Here is a 20,813-nt window from a genome sequence, read left to right as displayed (position 1 = left end):
TTTATAAACCTGATTTCCAGTAATTTTGTTGCCAAGTTTGACTACTTAAAATCCTTCTGCTTTTTTAATGTATTTTTAAGGAATAACTTTACAGGCATGTTGCTGTTTCTGTGTTTAGTCAAATTATGTTGACTGTTCTTTAAATTTCTTGTTCTACCAGGTGCCTAAATCAACCTTTTTCCCGTATCATGAAACATTGCCCTTTTTTGTTTATTTATTTTTTCCTTGTTTCCCTTTTCCTTTCTTCATGTAGGTGAAAAGGAATGTTGTTTACAAGCAGTTGAGCAGTTCTGGGTTAAACTTCCCGACTTCTCCATCTTTTTTTCTCTGTGAACTTTGTGCTACTTCCAATTCTTTACTTCTTTCTGTTTGTGGAATGACTTGCAGTTCTTTGTCTAAATACTAAGAGCCCAAAGACCGAGGCAGCCAGTTGCCACTTGTTATCACCTCCTTAAAGATTTCTGTGTGTTTTGGGCAGGAAATGGCTCAGATTGGCTGTGCCAAGGACCTGCCTGGGCTCCTGTGCTATCTTGTGGGCCCAGTAAACAGCACCTAAGTGCATTTGAGGTTCTGGGCAGCCAGCTCCCCTTCCTTCTCCTGTCCCTCTGCAGAAGAGCAAGGCACATTTGGTGTGCTGTGATTGTGTCCAGTGCAGAAATAGCAGCTTTATGCCTAGTGAATAATTCAAATGACATTAAACATGTGAGGTCATACTAAAGTGTGGAGTTTTGGCTGGCTGTTCAGAGATGTATTTCCTAGTCACTCTAAGAAGTCAAGATGAAAAGTTCTGGCCTATATTTAAACTGCCTTTTGATTCTAGGGTAAAGCTTTTCGTGTGGGTGTTTTCTTACATTTTTAGGAACTTGTATAATGTGCTTTATTTAGAAGAGACATTATGGGGGATATGTTATATTGTTTAAGTATGAGAGTTTACAGGGTTTAAGTTATCACTTGATTTTTACTGTTTTCACATGGTTTAACCCTTCTGATGACTAGTACCAGCTAGTTCAGAGTTCAGTTTTATCCATTAGGCTGAAATGGAATAACAATCCAAGTAGTTTAGCATATATCCAAGGTGACAAAATGCTTTGTATGTTAGATACACATGTAACTTAAATTTATGGGATGTATTATGTACAAGTGTCATTGAGTTTGAGCTCTTCACTTTGTGATCTTTAACAAGCAGAAGTCCAGTTTTGGACAGCAAGCAAGATATTATCCACATCTGGCTCATGCTTTGTTGAATGTATCCGTTTTCACATGGTTTAACCCTTCTGATGGCTAGTACCAGCTAGTTCAGTTTTATCCATTAGGCTGAAATGGAATAACAATCCAAGTAGTTTAGCATATATCCAAGGTGACAAAATGCTTTGTATGTTAGATACACATGTAACTTAAATTTATGGGATGTATTATGTACAAATGTCATTGAGTTTGAGCTCTTCACTTTGTGATCTTTAACAAGCAGAAGTCCAGTTTTGGACAGCAAGCAAGATATTATCCACATCTGGCTCATGCTTTGTTGAATGTATCCCAGATATTAATTTAACTGTAGGTGGGGTTTGGCTCAGCTGGTAGGAAAAATTCTGTGGGCTACTGTGAGCAGCACATCAGAAAACGCACACACTTGTGCTTGATGAAAAACAGGTAGAACATTGCTGCCTGATTTTACAAAATACGCAATATAAAGTTGCCATATGAGTCTCTGTCCTTGGTTGCTGGGTATTGTTTGTTAGAAAGGGTGACTGAGATTTTCTCAGAAAACCACAGAGCCTTTCTGTTTGTGTCTTCAGTGAAGCAATTTTACTGAAGTCTGTGTGAAGCACCTCACTGCCTGTCTGAGGGAATAGATGACATTTTCCCGGATTCTTCCAGTTGGTGGGACTGAACTGATACAGGATCAGTATCAAGTAGCCCTAACATCTGCTACCCTTTGGCTCTTAATGTCTTAAAATTAGTGTGTGCTTAATTTAGCAGGAGTCCTTGTTCTCTGAGACAGATGGTTCAAATTATGAGGTTATGTAAACCAGAGAAAAGATAAATGCCATCTTTTCATGTAATGTTAAGCAAGCTGGAGAGTTCAAGAACAGAAGATGGAGGTAAATAGCCCAGGCTTTTGGTGATGGTTAAATCATTTCAGTCATTGTTTCTGTGGTTTTTTCCTTCCAAAATCTTCTGTTATATAGAATATGAAATGGTTCAAAGTGCAGGGGACTTTTATCTGTGCTTTTTGAAGGAAATGAGGTCAATTAGATGCCTGAATAGAATTGTGTTGCAATGTGGTTTTGAGAAACTAAGCCTTGGAAGCTTTTTTGAATAGTTGTGGTTGTGATACCACTGAGCTTTGGGAAACTTTTCCATAGGTGTGGCTGCTAAGAATAAAGGCTGGAGATTGTCCCACTAGATAGCACTTTTTCCTCTGCTGTGCATGCCCCTCTGGCAGTAACTATTCCTTCTCGTAAAATTAGTTGTTTTTTACAAGGACCCACCTTTTCATGTAGCCACTGTGGCCTGTGCTTATTAAAACCATCACAGAATAACCTGGATTGTTCTGTAATCCATGTCATGATGAATTCCATCAACACTGCTGAGCTCAAACAAAACTTGACTTTTGGGGAGAAAAATAACTTTTATATCTTTATCCTATGCCTCCAGTCCCATCAGCAGTCTGTATACAGCAGCTGGTTCATGAGTTTTTCTATTCTATGTCTTCTTTCTTAACTATAACCTTGTAATTGAGTCTACTGCTTCTTTTCCTCTTTCCAGAAATGTAGCCTGGCAAATAGAGTTGTACCTTGGCAGCATCTCACACAAAATACTTCAGTGTGGTTTAATGTTAAAAGAAACAAAACCAAAAGCTTTGCAGTTCAGCAGAAAAAAACTGTAGGTCTGAAGCAGCTCAAACATTCATTGCATTTCAGAGGCCTGCTTTCACAGCCATTGAATGAAATTAATTCGGGTTCAGTGCCATTCTGCTCTGGGGCAAAGCAGAAGTGTCTTGCCTTAATCCCATACCTGATATTGCAACCTGATGTTGTGTTTGGCCATGGACCTTTAGCACCTTTGCCCAGATAAGGAGGAGGTGTTTTGTGACCACTGAGGTGAGATTGTTTCATACTTAGGATGATTTTTAAATGATTTTTTTTTGTTTTGTTTTAGCCATTTTTCTTTTCTTTTTTTTTTTTTTTTTTCCCAGTAAGTGGAACGAGGGTTGTGAAATACTAATCCTTAAGGAGCAGAAATATTAGAGCAGGGTTCTGAAAAAATGTTTTCACTGCTGGAATTTTAAGTTTTGTTTACTTAAAGCAAGATTGTTTAGTTCTATTTAGAGCTCTGCCTTGTGCTGAAATAAGAGTTGTAAGTTTTGGGAGGTGCAACTGTTTCACTGTACATATACATAGAAGAAAAAGCTAATGATAATAAATTATTATTAGTACCAATAATCTTTACTAGTCCTTTATAGACTTTGAGTAACTCCTGAAGAGGAGGAAAATAATTTCTTTTTGTTGTCCAGGCAAACTGGCAGACAAAGGCACTACAGAGTGGCCACTGAAGTAGAGTGACTACAGCCCAAATGTCCTTCAGCTATTTCCGAGATTTATTGCTGTCTTGCTATTTTAAACCTCACAAAACACAAAAAGAATATGATAGATTGACTTCTTACAGGCCAAGTTATTTTATCTTTGCAGGAAGTTTGGTTTCAAAGTTGTCATAACTTTTGTCCTTTTCATGTGCCTGTTGTTGGCTCCTGCTAATGCTGGTTTCTCTTGGCAGAATTTAATGTTGGTCAGTATCGTCGAGATCTGGTGAAAAAGTATAAATCCTTTGAATTCTTCCTGCCTGATAATGAAGAAGGCTTGAAAATCAGGAAGTAAGTTTTGATTGTGCTTGGTACACCATACTAATTGTATTAAAAGGATATCCTGTGTAATTTGCTCTTAGAGGTTGCTTGAAGTTGCATTTTGGTATGATCAAGAAGACCCTTAGGGAGACTGCAGGAAAAGACATTTTAGAGAAGGTGGAATAGTGATTGCTTTAGGCTGATTAAAATTTGGGGATCCTTTTTTCTTGATTGTTTCATCTCAAGCATCAGAAATGGAGAGAAGTCCTCTTGATTCCTTTTCATTAGAATGTGGTTACTGTTACTCCTGTACATACTGTAGGATATTTTCACTCAAAAGCTATTTTAATGGATAGTTATAACTTTTCCAACCTTCTTGTAAAGTACCAGCTAATAAATGTGACTCTTTCTGCTGCATAATTCCTAAAATTCCATTTTAGAGCTTTTGTTTGCTTCATTAAGGAAAAAAAACATCTAACTGCTTTTCTTTTTGATCAGTATAGTGCAATTCCAGTTCATCTAGAGCACTTTGAATGTATTCACCATTATCTGTTGAAATGAGTGAGAATCAAGCATGATAATTTTCTCCCTGAAATTGTGGGTTTGGCCACCATGCAGGTGCCTCATTCAGTCCCTCAATGCACAGCCTCAAAAACTGCCATATTTTGCTAATGCTGTGCAAAGCAAGGAGAGAACCAGAGTTCTGTGTCCAGATGAAGCAGTTGAGTCTCTGCTCCTGCCTGGAAAGAGGCTGTGCTTTAATGTAGGGCAGACCTTGAGAAGAAAGGTCAGAGCAAGAGGGAGCTGCTTCTTTCCTAGAGGAGATGAAACAAGGCCTTTTGATTTTCTTGGACACTCACTGTACTTTTTAGTGTGTTCGGGAAAGCACTTAGAGCGTGCAGTGTGAAATGAGAAGGAAATGAGAAATCTGAGATGGATGGAAATAATATTTAGTTAGGCTACTTAAAATATGGACTGTCTTGTTCTTAATTCAGCTTCACCTTATGCATAAAAAATATCTGGACTTTTGTGGCTGTCCCTTGCCTTGTCCCCCCTCTCTCTTGCCTTTCTCCCCTTCAGCAGCATTGAGGAGAACAGCTTGCTTAAGAACCTCCCAATCCTTGGGGATAAAGAGCAGTTATGAGGTGCATTAGCCTTGCAAACCACTACCTTTTGCTGACAGGTAGAGCCAAACCTTTTAACGTGCCTCTGTGCCACCTATTAGGCTAAGTGGTGAGGGATGTAGCATGAAATGGGCTGTGTGAGATAATCTGCCTGGTTAGCAGTGAGTAAAGAGGGTTTGTATTTATTCAGTGAAGACCTGGGTGATGAATCTCAGCTCCTGACATCTGTTAACTGTGCTAATGTGGAAATACTGTCAGGATCCAAAAGCCTTCATTTCTCTTTCAAGATAAAGCTCTGCTTCCAGAAGATGTAAATAGAGGAGTTATGAATTTGAGTCTGGAATCAAAATTCAGGAGTAATGTAGGGAAGGGCTGTTGAAATGGGCAGGCTTTTATGTTGGTACTGCAGAGAGGCTGTACTTACTGGGAATAAATGGGGCTTTGTTCTGCTAACAAGTAAATCGTGTACAATGTTGCCCTCCAGCATTACTGATGTGTTAGGAATCATAATGGACTTTGAAGATAATGCTAGTGCTGGGGACATAGGGAAGTTGCATATTCATGTGTTCTTGTCCAGATTTAACACAAGTGTAAAGTATGTCAGGGTGGGGATTTTTGGTGTTTGTGTCCTCAGCTGTCTCCAGTACTAATTACACTGGGTTGGTGACTGCAGTGGGATGATATTTCACCTCAGTCACTAATACTTGATGCTACCTTTGTTTTGCTTTCTGTTTTAACAAATTTTTTCTACATAAGCAGTTTTCATACAACAGCTCAAAAGAGAGTAAGTAGATTACTGAAAAATAGTTGCCTCTCCAACTTAGTGCCACAAGTTAAAGGCCTTAAGTTGGTTAATTTTGTTTCTTATTTTGCAAATCAAATTAAGAAGCATTTATGTATGAATAGGTAATTGGGAAAAGCATTCAGTTGCAGGGATGTTTCAGTGGTGTTATTTTAGATCAGTGGAAGTGTATCGTGGTCAGCAAAGTAGATGGGTGTTCTGTGAGCATGTGTAGCTGTGTCAGTGACACAGAGCAAGGTGGCACGACCACATTTCCTTACTGTAGCTTGGCGGACCTCTGTTGGCTTTTTCCCATGTTTGGAGGGAGATCCGTGTTTCTGAGATACATGATCTTAACATTTTCAGGGCCCTTTGCTCCCTAGTGCATTGACAAAATGCCTTTATCTAGCATTTGACTGTGATTCTTTCCCTCTGAAGACAGTGTGCCTTAGCCGCGCTGAACGACGTCCGGCAGTACCTCAGCGAGGAGAACGGGCACGTGGCTGTAAGTTTCTTCTTGGAGACACCTTCGTGAGGATGACACCAAGAAAAAAGCCCACCTTCTCTACACATTACTATAGGACAGTGCTCCACAATGTACCATTAAACACATCTGCCATTTTGCTTGCATGTCTGTTTGGTAGTTTAGTGTTCCAAGTGGAAGGTAAAGACTTGCTGAACAAAAAGTATCCTCTTGGCACTTGTTACTGGCATGAGAAATGTCTGAAGAGAGCAGGAGAGACTAATAATAATTTGGTGCATACCTGAGTATTTAATAATGGGATGCAAAACATCAGTTCTTCCACTACTGACATTGCGTGTTGAGACTAATTTTTAAATTTTTTGTCTTAAGACTACTGACACAACTCTGGGGTTTCTATTAACTAAACAGGGAAAACCATTAACTGTAAGTTCTGCTGGATACATGAGGTAGATGTTATGCTTTGGCAAACTTCATAATTTAGTGAAACACTGGTGTGTTCAGAGCTAAACTGAGTTCCTAGAAAAATGGCTGCATTGATGGTGTTATTCATGGGCAGGATTTACAGCTCTTGCAAGTTTTACACTTCCATTTTGAGCAGCCTATTGAACTGCAGCATCTTTTTTTTGTAGTGTAAGTTCACTAAAACTTGTGCGTTAATATTTAGTGCTGATAATGGGCAAGAAGGAAGAGTCTCTCCTGTACTATGTGCTAGGCTTAAATTCTGATTTCCTTTTCCAAATCCAGAGTTCTGCTAGGATTGCTTCCAAAATATTGCTAAATTTTAGTATTTAGAAAATACTGTGTGTAAAATAGTAATGTCTTTGTTTTCTTGTTGAGCATGTTGAGATAGTGGGGGAGAGGGAAGGGGAAGTGTTTCCATTGCTTTCCTTCACACCAAGAGACTTGCAATCCATAATTTTGTTGTTACTAAGACAGTGCTTTCCACAGGCTGTGCTGCTTTTGAAATTCCTGTTTCTCTCTCCCTTTAATTGTTCCTAGGTCTTTGATGCTACAAACACAACTCGAGAACGTAGAGAAACGATTTATAAATTTGGTGAAGAAAACGGATATAAGGTGAGTCAAAGCAAAGCAGTTCTGAGCTATTGCGTGGCCAGGTAAGCCAGTGGTAGTTTTGCCCTTATCTGTACTCTAAGTGCACTAGCACAAGCTATGTCCTTCTTGGATGTTTAATCAGTAATGTGTTCTATGTTCCTAAGCATTGTTTGTGATTAGAAATCATTCAGTCCTCATTTTTCTCATCTTTACTGTTTGTACTGATTGGAGCTAGGCTATTTTGTGCTACAGCTTCAATTTTGTCTTCCTGGACCTGTGGTCATGAGTGCAGTGTCAGAACATTTAATGTATGGTTCTTCATGCAGTTTGTCTTTGCTGCAGGAACATGAAGGGGATTCTGTGTTAGTTCTGTAGAAACCAAAAACTTAGTGGTTTTCTGCCTTCTGGTTTTACATTTAGCTGTTCTCCAGTCATCTTTCATTTCCTCTGAGCTTAATCTCTGCAAGCCTTTGACACAGCAGAACAAAAGCCTCTTTATAAGGGAGGCTACTCCATGAGCTGGGAGACTTCTAAAATGTTATTTCAGAAATGTTAATTACTGTTTGTGGGGCTGAACCTAGCATCCTCTGCATTTGTTTTTTCCTCTTCCATCCTACGTTTTTTCTATGGCAAGAATTTTCCACTTACAGGCATTGTTGGGGAAAAGAGCACAGAGCATGATGTGTCATGGAATGGGGAGCCAGGGATTTCTGATGAGAGGGTCTGGAGAAGCTTTCTGAGTAAATGGGGGGAGAAGGGCCTTGGCATGGAAGTGGGTGACATGCTGCTTGTGTGTTAGTATGCAGAGGTGTTCTCATGCATCTTCCTTCTTCCTCCCTTCTATTCCTTCTTCCTCCCATTTGGACTGAAGACCTTTTTTGTGGAGTCTGTATGTGTTGATCCAGAGGTCATTGCTGCAAATATTGTGGTGAGTAAAGTTTGCTTTAATGGCTTGACATTGGGAGGTTTAATGTAGCTTAGTATTTTTGGAAGTACATTATAAGAACTTCCAATAGCAAAACCCCCACGTTAGCTCTCATTAATGGATTTTTTTTTCCATGTGAATGTTACTAGCGCAGAAGTTTAATTCTCTGAAGAGTAGGGGTTTATTTTTGCTTTACATTATTTTAATAAGTTGCAGACAAAACTTTTTGTTGTGTTCTCCCACTACCTATTTCTTTAAACATCCATGAAGTAGGGAAGGAAACTTAAATACTGTTCTTCCGTCTTTTTTTAAACAGCAAGTGAAGCTGGGTAGTCCTGACTATGTGGATTGTAGTAATGATGAAGCAACAGAAGACTTCATGAAAAGAATAGAGTGCTACAAGAACTCGTATGAGACCTTAGATGAAACTCTGGACAAGTAAGTGATGAAACAACACTGTTATTACTGCTGGTGATCACAATACTATTAAAATGTTATTTTAAGGGCTGGGGCATCCTGTATTGGGGATTAGGGCTTTCAAACCATTGTTTTAGTGGCTTGATCTCTCTCTCCTTTGGCAGATTAGATAGCGTTGACTCTGAGGGTGTAGCATGGAAACTTCCTTGTTTGAGGAAAATTGGCTAGTGAGTCTAGTCTGGGACAATATTCTTTTCGATTTTCCCACTTGGAGAACGGTATTTATTCTTCTGGGATAGAACCAGCATTTAGCAATTATTCCAGACTTTCTACAGAGGTTGGTTGGCTCTTGTTTTTTTGGTACATAGAGGAGACATGAGTGATTTGTAAACATAACTTAATTGGTTGGCACGGTGAAGGTTAATTATGAACACATCAGTCTTAAAAATGTGACTTCTGAATTAATTTCCTTGTGCTTGCAAAATTATCCTGCAGATGCAGGGCTCTGAGAAACTGTCTCAGCTACATTATTTATCCTCACGCCAAAGCATTCTTCTGGTTTTTATTAACTTTGAACTCCGGAAAATAAGGTGGGGATGAATGTGAGGAGGAGCCCCTTTCTTCTTGCCAGAGCCCAGGATTTCAGAGTAGGATTTGGAGCTGCAGCCATCCCAGGTGCTGCTGGTTTGTTCCCGGCCAGAGCTGCAGGGAAGGCTGAGCTGCATTTTAATGTAATTGAGCGTGAGCAGCGTGAAGCCGGTTCAATCGGCTCAGTTCATGCGTGTAATTCCTGTGATGGACCTAATGGCTGTGCCTGGCTGGAATAGCAATGATTAACTCCAAGGAACACGGGCAGGAGTGAGGGTGCTGGTGCCTGTTTCTCACTACCTCTCTTTGGTTTTATTATCAGTTTTCTTGTTTTATTGCAGTGTGGTGTCTCAAACACATAGCTAGAAACCAATAATGGTTATTTTCAGCTTATGAGACATTTTTCCTTGTGTGAATGAGAGGCTGCTTTAGAATTATAGCTCAGATAATAAAGGATAAGTAGTGAAAATTGAAATTATAAGCTGTCTGATGCTGTGATAAGGTAGTGGTGGGGTAGATTACAGTACAGTTAACAAAGGGTTGCTCACAGAGCAGTTGAGAAAATGTCTTGCTTCAGACTACTCCCAGGCTCTTCTGGTGCCCTGCTTTTTCTGGAGGGATTGACTGAGATGGGTAATTAGTGACCATTCCTTATGGCCCCATGGTGCAGTCAGACAAACACTTGGTGATGGAAAGTGTTTGTAACCTGGGGAAAAAAACCCAAATGGTATTGTAAAATAGCTGTATATCTTATTTAGCTGTGGTAACTTAAGTGACTCCCCTGAATCTCCTTTTTAGTGTGTGGGCTGTATTTTTCCAAGAGTAGGATCTAGATTTGAACGAAATGCAAGTAAAGGAAGCAGAAAAGAAAGTGATGTGAGCAGCTCCATGGGAAAGGAATAGAGTTCATCCTGTACCTTTGGAGTACCGAGTTATTTCTTAGGACTAATGCATATTCCATGGCTAATTGAGGATTTTTAAATTTCTTTGGCTTGTCGCCCCTTTGTTTCATAAGGACAGAGAGGCTGGAAAGATTGTGGTGCGTGCTAATAGCAACAATGTGGAACCTTACATTTTATTTTTTTTTTTAACTTGCTCATGAAAGGGATCTTTCTTACATTAAAATTATGGATGTGGGAAGGAGTTACCTGGTGAACAGAGTGATGGATCACATCCAGAGCCGGATTGTCTACTACCTCATGAATATCCATGTGACTCCTCGGTCAATCTACCTCTGCCGCCACGGAGAGAGCGAGCTCAACCTGAAGGGGAGAATAGGAGGAGATCCTGGGCTGTCTGTCAGGGGCAAGGAGGTATGTACCTCCAGCCAGGTGGAACTGTGCTGTGGGTGTTTGTGCTGGGCACTTGCAGCTTTCCTCCTCTACAGCCTTGTCCTCTTAATGAGTTTAAAGGACTTCTTTAGTTGTGTGTTTGGGTAGCGGAAACAGGACGGGCACTTCGTGTGTTGTGGTTTGTACTCTTTTATCTGTTTGTCTCTCTGTTGGCTAAAATTCCTTTTTAACCCACACTACAAAGCAGTTGGCAAGAGGGCTTTATTTTTTAACTGTATTTTTGTGAAATCCTGACTAGTTGGGTAATTGGGAAAGTGTACACAACTTAAAGCTGACAGGAAAGTAAGTGGAAGGAAAGCTAAGAACTGCTAAAAATTTGTATTTTCCTTGTACTTCTTTTCTTTCTCCTGCCCCTCTTGGATAATTGAGTAGGTTGTATTTCTTAGCAAAACCTTTGACAGTCTTTTGGAAAAGCTACAGTGAGCTTACAGAGGCTGGAACCCGTGTATTCTAAACTGAACGCCGTGTGTTGGCTCTGAGCCCTCATCCACTGTCTCTTGGTTTTTCTTCCAGTTTGCCAGAAGCTTGGCACAGTTTATTAATGAGCAAAATATCAAAGATCTGAAAGTTTGGACCAGCCAGATGAAAAGGACAATTCAGACTGCTGAAGCCTTGGGAGTGCCTTATGAGCAGTGGAAGGTTTTGAATGAGATAGATGCAGTAAGTTCTTCTCTTTTAAATGCCTAATAAGTTGCTTTGACTGTTGGGGGGTTAAGAAAGTACTTAGTTTTTTAATAATACGTTTTTTATGGGATAGAAAATCATTGAAGCTGCTTCTTGAGGCTGGAAATAATTGTCATTACCTGTAAACAAGGCTAAACATTTCATTAAATTTTGCCATTGTTAATTTGTTCTTCTCTTGTCTTCCCCAGTAAAACATTCCTCTGTAGAAGCCATGATGTTATGAAGTTTTGGTTAGTTGGGCTTGGAAAGAAGTTTGTGGTGGGGGGCTTTGCTAGCTGGCAATTTCCAGCTGCAGCTGTAAGATACAATAGGAGGTGCAGTAGATAAAACATGACCTTGCTTTGTCCATAGATGTAACTTCACCTGTAAAGGGATTTAATGATTCCTTCTAACCACCTCTGAGTCAAGTTGAGTGCCTGTTTATCATGTGTCACAATTTTAAGTGTCAGAGTAGCAAAATAAAACCATTAAAGGTTATTTGTATATGCTTTTATTTAAGAGTGATATCTGCTTTTTGCATTACTGGGAATACATGTTTTTTAATTATTTTCATTACTGATAGGGAGTGTGTGAAGAAATGACATATGAAGAAATACAGGAAAATTATCCTCTTGAATTTGCACTGAGAGACCAAGACAAATACAGATACAGATACCCTAAAGGAGAGGTATGCTATTTTTAATCTCACAAGTTGAAGGGATTCCTTGTCTTCTTGCATATATGCATGCTGGCTTTAGGAAGGAAAAGTAAATTTTTAAATTAATGAAAAGGTTGTTCCTTTCACTGTGGAAAAGCACATAGGATCTTGCAAGGATTGAGCCCAGACCACTTATGTTGATTCAGGGCTTGAAAAATAAAAGCATAAATTTAGAAAAACAATGGAGAGCTTTGATCTTGTGGGCATTGTACCTCTGCAGGAGGAATTACTGCAGGGCTTCAACTGTTGCTTATATAAACGTGCTGCTAAGATGCCCTGTTTCTGTTCATCCCTGCTCTTGGTGGTGGCTGTTTTGCAGGCAGCTCTGGCTGAAATGCTGGGGAAATCTCCAGGCACGTTATTAAACTCCTTGCCTCTGGGAAAATAAACTTGCTGATGGCTTTTGTAAAGCAGCCCTAGCACAGTGCAGTGATGGCCAGATGGTCACAGGGCTATTGCTGGGGGCTGAGGCTCTGGAGGAGGGACTGGCCCAGCTGCTCCTGCTTGAGCTGTGAGGAAGCAGAGCTCTGCCTTCTTCCTCAAGAGCAATCGCTGTGACAAGAGCAGTGTCCCTGGCAGTGTGGCCCCGGTCCTGCTAATGAGGCAGTCATTAAGCTGCAAAGTGCTTCTCTTGCATTTGAACAAGGAGTGTTTGTTTTTCAAACCAGTGCGGTCCTGGGGATGGTGACTGGCATGTCAAACTCCCTCGTGCCCGGTGGGGATGAATGAGTTGGTCTCGTTTATCCAAGGCAGTTTTGTGTCTGGTGACAGTGTGAGGCGTTTGCACAGTTCTTGGGGGGCTGGGGGCTTTCTGTTGTCCAGGGCTCAGTCAGCAGTGCCACTTGATCCTGTCTGGGGACCAGGGTGAAGGTTTTCTGCTGTGCTTGGTCCCTGCCCTGCTGGGCAGTGTGCTGAGCCCCACCTGTGCTACGTGACACATTTTGGGAGTACCTGGTGCATTTTGGCAGCAGAATCTTTACCATGCATGTAAAATTTAATTCAGTTGTGCCCATGCAGGAGCCCTGCTGTTCCCCTGCAGCAGCAATTCCCTGTGCATGACAGGCAGGACAGGTCACCCGCAAGTCCAGCGTGCCTTTTGAAAGGGCAGCCTGAACAAGTCAGGCTTTGTGAACTCCTTGCATGCTGATTGTTGGCTGAGCTTCCTAGATTTGGACTTGGAAGAGAGATGCTTTTGAAGATGAGCTATGGAAAATAATGTGCAAGACTCCTATTTGCAGATGTGAATTAAATCCTAGGGATTTTGTGGAAATTCTTGATCAAAGTGGCTAATTTAATAAATCTTTTCTGTGAGGGAGATTTGTTTTGTTATGTGCTTAGGTCTGAACTGTGTTCTTAGTTTAATGAAAATTATTCCTGTTATTCTAAATAACATTTAGAAGATGACTAATATGAAAGTAAGATCTCCTCTGTATATATATATACTGTTCAAAGAGTTTCCCTTTTTAATGTGCTCTGTGTTTCTCCTCCCCACCCAGTCCTATGAAGATCTTGTTCAGAGGCTGGAGCCAGTAATTATGGAACTTGAAAGGCAGGAAAATGTGCTTGTCATTTGTCACCAAGCTGTCATGCGCTGTTTGCTCGCGTATTTCCTTGACAAGCCCGCAGGTGAGTCTTCCTTGATACATTACAAACAGGCTGGTTTTTTGAACATTTACTGCTTAAGGTTCCACACAGTAAATTCTAACAATTTACTGTATCATCAGAGGCTGGTAATGCTAGGCAAGTACCCAAGTGTATTTTTTCGTATTTGACCCCCACATGAAACCCGGTGGTTGATGTTATTGAGCTGCTCCTCACCTGAAATACTGTGATAATTGTTTTTTGCTCTGATTAGCATCTCCGTTGCATGCTAGGAAAAGGGATATCCTGTTAGGTAAAGAGTCATTCAAGTAGTTGACATGAAACATAACAGAAAAGTCAGGTGTAACCTGTAGTTCATGTGTAATTTGTGGTTTGGTTTCTCAGAACAACTGCCCTACCTGAAGTGCCCACTGCATACCGTCCTAAAGCTAACCCCGGTGGCTTATGGTAAGTGCAATTATGTACATTTGTTATACAAGTCTGGCTATACTGTCTCTGTCATCAGGAAAGGTGGTGGAATGTTGAAGATGCACTTCATGTTGCTTTAAAATAGTCAGGTTTGACATTTGCGTGTATGCCTGCAGAGCTTTGCTCTGGAGTAAATGAATCCTCTGGATTATTCTTGCTTTGCCTTGTGCCAGGAAACACATGTGTTGCTGAGGGCCTGAAACCACCAGTGGCTGTAACTGCTGGAGGGGACAGTTTTGTGCTCAGTTCATACTCTATTTCACTAATTCTTTTGGCAAACCCATGCATTTACATGTCTGCTTCAGCAAGATCTGAGTTTTTATTGATGTATTGGAGGGTATTGCTTTTCAGAAGACAGGCAAACTTGCACTTCTAAAGGTTTATCATCTTGCCAAATGTGTTCTCTTAGCCTTACATAACTTTGTTCTCTTTTCCTGAGCTATTTCTTTTCCATGGACTGTGAGGATACCCCATGAACTCACCTTGTTTGTTGATGCTGGCATTTGTTTGTCAGCAGCTGTTCCTGCTCAGGGGCTTTCCCTGGGCTCTGTGGGCAGCATGGGGTGATGCTTACCGTGTGCCCTGCTTGGGCCTTAGGCTGATTGCTGATGGAGTTTTGTGTGTGTTCCCACCTCAGCTTAGTGTGTGCCTTCTGCTCATTTTCGTTCAGTTATGACTGCGTTGTATCTGCTCATATCCCACTTCAGAAGGTATCTCAGGCAGAGGATTATCTGCATAGCTTATTAGGAAAAATGTATTGCTCAAAAATGCTGGTTCAGTCATTAATTGGAGGCTGTCTTTGATTATCAGCTGTGAAAAATAATGGTGCAGATCAGTACTTGGTTTTTTGTTAAGTTTCAAATGAAATTGAAACAAAGAATATTATGTACCAAAGTACATAATCTGGGAAATCTATGTGAGGAGATTTTTGTTGTTTGGTTGCAGTTTCGTTTTACAGGAGCGACACCCTGTGCGGTGGTGACATCTGGTGTTCCCAGCCTTGCATGACAAGCTGGGGTTTTGAAAATAAAGGTTCACTGCGGTTAAAACTTGGGCTTTTAAAAACTGGATTCTTCTGACCTGCTAGAGTCTGCCTGTTTTCCACAGCAAGGCTTTGCTTTGGGGCTCTCTTTGGATTTTTGGGGATTCTCTGGTGATTTTATTTTTTTGTTGCTGTTGTTGCTGTTTTTCTTTCTTCTTTGCTGGGGAGAGGGAAGTTGGGTGACTGTTCATAAATTTTAAGAGGGTGTGGATGTTTGAGTGTTTGCTCACGAACTAAGAGAGGAAGGAAACAACGTGGTACAAAAAACTGTCCTTGCCCTTCTGACTAGAGGGAAAGAAATGCCATTGTCCTTTTTTAAGGTGTTGGATATGTATGTCTGGTGAGCACATTTCAGCCAACCTGCTGTTTGGGCTTCAGCCATCTGAAAACACGGCACTGTGTAAATTGTTTCTGCAGTAGTGATCGATGGCACTGCTCCAAGCTGATGTGTCCCTTGGCTCCAGCCAGGCAGGATGCAGGATCACACCTGGTGGGTTTGACAGCTCCCAGCTGAGCCTGTTCTGGGGAAACGCCTCCCCCGGGGCTTTGCTCCTCCTGATGTTGGAGAGGAGCATCATTCCCACCTTAAGAGTGTGACCTGCAGTGGAGGAACATCTGGTACAGCCTGACAGCTGGATCAGGGTGGGTGAGACCTTTACCCAGCAGTCCAGGGCAGTGGTGGTCTATGGAAAGGGAAACTGCAGCTTGGTGTAGGTGGGAACTTGCTCATCAGTAATTAAAAATGAGCTGGGAGTGTGCATGTGATAATTGCTGTGGAGCAAGGCCTGTCCCTTTGGTTTATGTTTAAAGCTCTCCACACAATGCTCTCTTTGGATCTTAAACTCAGCTTGTGGCAAGGCTGAGAGGACTCTGAAGTGTCTGCTGTGTAACAGCCCGGGGGGATGGCCAGTAGCAGGGCTCAGAGCTGGTCTTGGCTTGCTCTCAGGGCTCACAGTGGATCTGTGGACAGAAGGATGAGTAAGGATCCTGCTCCAGTGGGAGATGATGTGCTTTTCCTCCTTAAAATCTGTTTTACAGTTCATTATTTCTCTCACTTCTGGCCCTCCTGCAGTGTTTGCTCACAGTCTTTCTGACAAATGGGCTTTAAAAGGACAGGCTTCCCAAAGGGAAAGCAAATACTGGTCTTACTAATTTATTTTTATTTTTTTAAAGTGCAGTGGCTTTCTAAGGAAATCCCCTTTTTCTGTCATGTAGCAACTCTGTGGAGTGTGTTATGACTTTAGGGAATAAATGAGGAGAAAAATCTGGAAACCTGCTTGTGATAGAGGATGGACTCTGGTGTGTCAGAGGAAGTGACTTTTAATGATGTTCTGTAGAGTAGTGGTAGCTTATAAAAGTCATGTTTGTGTGAGATAAGCAGGGTTTGGCAGTCAGACATGGCTTGAAGTGCTGTGGCCATGGTGTATGGAGTATCATTCTCTAAGTGGATCAGTTTATACTACCTGGGAAATAGTTGTTTCTTCTCACTGTTTTAATTTTTCTTGCCTCACTGGCATTTTTAATTTTTGAATGTAAAACAGAAGTTCCTTTTTGGGAGTCAGCTTTGAAGTTCTGTTTAGCTTGAGGTTAAAACCATTTTGCACATATAGAGGAATGGGGGTTGTGGACAACACACTGTACCTTCTTGTAGTTGTTTTTGTGTTTAAGAAATTAGAGCAGCATTTATCTTGGAATTTTACTGTAATACAGAAGTCCAGAATGTTTAAAACATAAAGTTACATGAACGTTCAGTAAGAAAGTTTTTATTTGTATGTTTAAAAAAAAAGAATTTTTTTCAAAGAAAATAATGATAAAGCTAAGCTGAGGAGATTGATTGTCAGATTGACAATAATATTCATCCAGGGAGAACAAATTAATTTCTGTAGCTTTAGCTCTTGAGAATTCAGGAAATTCTGGTATAAATCAGAAGGGGAAAGTGATTAACCTTCACCATCTTAAAATGAGATTGCATCTTTATTGTAACTTCACTTTCAAAACACATGTGTCTAAAAATGTGTTTTCTATCAACAGGATGTAAAGTAGAATCCATATTTCTGAATGTCGAAGCTGTAAACACACACAGAGATAAACCTGAGGTAAGAACATTTTTCAAATTGGAGAACTTGATGTAATGAATGGTCTGAGCTGATTTCCATTGTCCTTGTGGCTAGAATTGATTTGATAACTCAGCTGAGTGGATTTTATTTTACATATGAAGCTTTGCTACTGGTTTACTGTAAGGGGGAGCAAATCTGTCATTGAATTTATCTCATATGTGAGTTCTAGCTGGAATAGTTTATCTTTGAGAAATGAGAATGTGAAGATGTGGTGTCAGGCTAAAAGCTGGATGAAGTTCTGCCAGGCTTTGTCACTCAGCAGCAGTAGGTGTAGCCCACAGCTGTGTTACGAGTGTCTGGGGAGAGAAGTCATCAGCTTTTTCATCACTGCTGTATGAAAAAGAGGAATTGATGATGTCACCTGTGTTTTAAGCCAAAGCTGGAGAGGAAGACTAGCTCTCGGGAAGCAGCAGGACAGCCGGGGGAAGGAAATTGAGCGTGTTTGTGAAATGTAAGTGCAGAGAAGATGCCAGCCCACGGCAGCTCTGTGCCCTGCCTGCCTCAGGCTCTCTGTGCTCCTCAGTGTCCCCCTCAGCTCAGGCTCATTCTGCTGCTTGTGCCAAGCTCTTCCTTTGCTTTAGCATCAAAGTTGTGTGAAATGTGTCATGGTTAAAGCTCTCTGCTTCCCTTGCAGATCCTCAGGCTCATGCCACCAGGCATGGCACTGATTGTGTGCTGAGGTTAGGAGCAGTGCCAGCTGGTGAATTGGAAGTCAGTTTGATAACATGAGAAAAAAGGGCTGTGTTTGGTGGTTTTCAGAGCAACAGTTTATGGTGAAAAGGAATATAGTGAGGAATGAGGTTTTATCTGTGTATTCAACAAGGCACATGACATAAAGTGCCTTTTGTAACCGAGGGTTCACTTTTGTGCAGAATTCATGCCAGAATTCTTCTGCAGATAAGTTTTGCTTTAATGACCTGGGTATTCCAAGTTCTGAAAACCCGGACTTCTGGACATTTTCTCCTCAACAACTGCATTGCATAATTTCCTTCCTCCTCCTTTTCCTGCTTTGTCATTCTGCTTTGCCATTTTGTATCTTAGTTTGATTTATCCTGTTTAGGAAATCCAGTCTGTGTTTTCACAGTACCTGAAGCTGGAGAAGCATAGTGAAAAATCCATGAGGATGTATTAAGGCAGTAGGTTATTTGTGTTAAATAATGTAGATGAACATCTTTAGTTTGGCTGATGAAAATACCAGTGCTGAATTTACAGCTTGCTAAAATGTTGCTGAAAATGCCAGTCCTCTAACGGAAGGGGTTTATCTCAAGGGGGAAAGCTCTGCCTGAATCACCAAGTGACTCTCCCCAGGTCTAGCAAGTGATGTGGCCATGCTGGCACTGCTGTGGGGTGGCTCTGTTCAGGTGCAGGTAGAGGATCAGGAAGACACTTCCATTGCAGTGGGCACAAAGACACAAGACTGATTTGAGCACAAATAAATTGAGTGAATGAATTTTATCAGAAATAAAAAAAGGAGTAGTGGCATTTTCCTAAAAACCCCTGAAATTCTCTTCTCTCTCTGCCCCAAAGGAAACCCAGCCTGGTGAATATGGATGATGTTGCACTGTTCAGGTAGTGGGTCTGAATGAAGGACTTCATGTGGTCCTGTCTGCATTTAATTGCTGCTCAGAGGACTGAACATTTCAAATTCTTTCATTTAAATTACCTATGAAAGCATTAATTACTTCTGTAAAATTAACTTTTCAAGTAGTCTGTTGAAGTCGGAGCATTTAATTAAATACAGTGTCACAGAACAGCATTGTTAAACAATGAAGCTGTTAGATTGAGACTTGCCCAGTGTGCTGTTCTGTGACCCACCAGTCACTTGTAGTCTGTGCCCCAGAACAGTGCCCTCCCTTTGGCTCAGCTGAAAACATCTATTTTCACGTGGCAGAAATGCAGGCAGAGCTCTGGGGTGTTTGTTTGTGGAATGTGTGAACCTCAGAGCACCGTGCTGACTTGTCTGGAGCAGACTGAAGCCTTGTGTTTGTCAGCACTGTAGTGGCTGAAGTTCTGACCTTTTCCAATGAAGGAGTCTATAGTCTTTTACAGAAAATAATTCAGGGGAGTTGCTTTAGCTGTTGTTTTCTGGCCCAAAGAAGGGACCCAGCAAGTGCTGGGGTGAAATGTCTGCTTTGCACATCTGGCTTAGCCAGTGAATGACAGAGAGGGGATTGCTCACACCAGATCTTCCATTTTATTTTTTTGAGGGGACCTGAGGGAGGGAGATGTTAGTGCAAGGTGAGCTGGCTTACCACAGTGTGGAACAAGGAGGACTAATGAAACCCATCAGCGTGCAGTTTGAAGAATTGGCAATGATTTGGCCTAAAATGGATCTTGGGAGAAATTTCAGAGCAGTTTATCATGGTCTGCCCTCTTGGTAGGAGGGTGAGCACCAATTGCACAGGCTTTGGGACTTGCAGGAGGTGGTGCCATAGCAGATGTGATTCCTGTTTGGCTGCACTGGGGTCTTGGTTTTGTTTGGTTTTAAATAATTGAGTGCTGCACTGAATGTCATTGTTTTCCTGCAATAGGAGGTGAGATCTAGTTGGTGTGGTCAGCCTTGAATGGTTAAGGTGTCTGAGAACATAGATTTTATTTTGTTAGAGGTGTTACGTTGCCTATAACACAAGCACATGTTAAAAGCTTTCTCTTGGCACAGAAGCACGTGGAAAATTCAGTGAAACACTGAAAGTTTCCCAGTGAGGAGATGTGTGTGTGCTGAATCCTGTGATTAGGTGGATTCCTGTCTGGGCCTGTAAAAGACTTCTTCCTAAATGTGACTGACTTGAGCTTTGGGTAGTGCTGTCAGCAAGGGAGCTGTATTTAACTGCTCCTCAGAGGACTGAACATTTCAAAAGCTTTTATTTTGTTTTTTTTACTGTAAATGCATTTTTGTGCTGTCTCATTCTGGGACAGTGGCCAGCTCTGTCTGCTGCGTTCTTGGGGTGTGGGGGGCTGAAACCATCTCTGCTTCTCAATCAACCCAGCTGGGTACTTGTGAAGGGACCTGATTGGTGGCTTTTGTTGGTCTTACTGCTGCATGATAAATGTTCTCTGTATTTTTATTATTACACAGAATGTAGCCATTTCCAGACCTACCGAGGACGCTCTTGTAACAGTCCCTGATCATCACTGAATCCTGTGTCCTGACCAACTATCAAACTTGGGTGCTGTTTTCATCCTGCTACTTCAAAATAAATTGAAAAACTAATCATTCCAATCACTTTGAAATAAAAAAAAAAAAAATAGCCACACCCAAACCAAACTCATAACTCAAACCAAATGTTTGTACAGCACACGACTTGAAAAAATTAATCAAATCACAATAAAACTGTTGCACTGGCTAATTTATTGTGGATGAGTTATCAGACCTTGATCGGCTCTCACTGGAATGCTGGTTTTGTAAATTGTTGTAATTTAAATATCCTGCAGCATTAAGCTTTATTGTAATAGCCAGCAATCATTTAGTGTTAGCTGCAGTGTATTTATGAAAGCCATGGAACACAGCATCCTGTGGGAGATAAGAAGGTCAGAATTTGTTTTGCCCAGCAGAGCACCAGTATTATCTGTTTCAGGGCCCTTGGGGAGTGATTGGACTGCCATGCAGTGTAAAATAACAACCCATAATTACTGTAAAT

General features: G+C 41.1%; 1 protein-coding gene across 4 annotated transcripts in view; it reads left to right on the top strand.

Moving 5' to 3' along the window:
• Window positions 1-20,813, top strand: part of LOC121350496 (6-phosphofructo-2-kinase/fructose-2,6-bisphosphatase 4) — a 50,456-nt gene that overhangs the window by 22,618 nt on the left and 7,025 nt on the right. For all 4 annotated transcript variants that reach the window (XM_041461888.1, XM_041461896.1, XM_041461870.1 and 1 more), the window contains exons 3-13: window positions 3,775-3,871; window positions 6,185-6,251; window positions 7,230-7,304; window positions 8,155-8,211; window positions 8,525-8,646; window positions 10,319-10,526; window positions 11,079-11,225; window positions 11,812-11,916; window positions 13,443-13,572; window positions 13,933-13,995; window positions 17,090-17,154. In XM_041461888.1, coding sequence (XP_041317822.1) covers window positions 3,775-3,871; window positions 6,185-6,251; window positions 7,230-7,304; window positions 8,155-8,211; window positions 8,525-8,646; window positions 10,319-10,526; window positions 11,079-11,225; window positions 11,812-11,916; window positions 13,443-13,572; window positions 13,933-13,995; window positions 17,090-17,154 — 1,136 coding nt within the window. The remainder of the gene's footprint in view (window positions 1-3,774; window positions 3,872-6,184; window positions 6,252-7,229; window positions 7,305-8,154; window positions 8,212-8,524; window positions 8,647-10,318; window positions 10,527-11,078; window positions 11,226-11,811; window positions 11,917-13,442; window positions 13,573-13,932; window positions 13,996-17,089; window positions 17,155-20,813) is intronic.

This window comes from Pyrgilauda ruficollis, unplaced genomic scaffold (assembly GCF_017590135.1).
Source record: "Pyrgilauda ruficollis isolate IOZ18807 unplaced genomic scaffold, ASM1759013v1 scaffold10, whole genome shotgun sequence".
NCBI lineage: Eukaryota > Metazoa > Chordata > Aves > Passeriformes > Passeridae > Pyrgilauda > Pyrgilauda ruficollis.
Note: the sequence above shows the minus strand (reverse complement) of the source record. Positions and strands in the feature narration are given on the sequence as shown.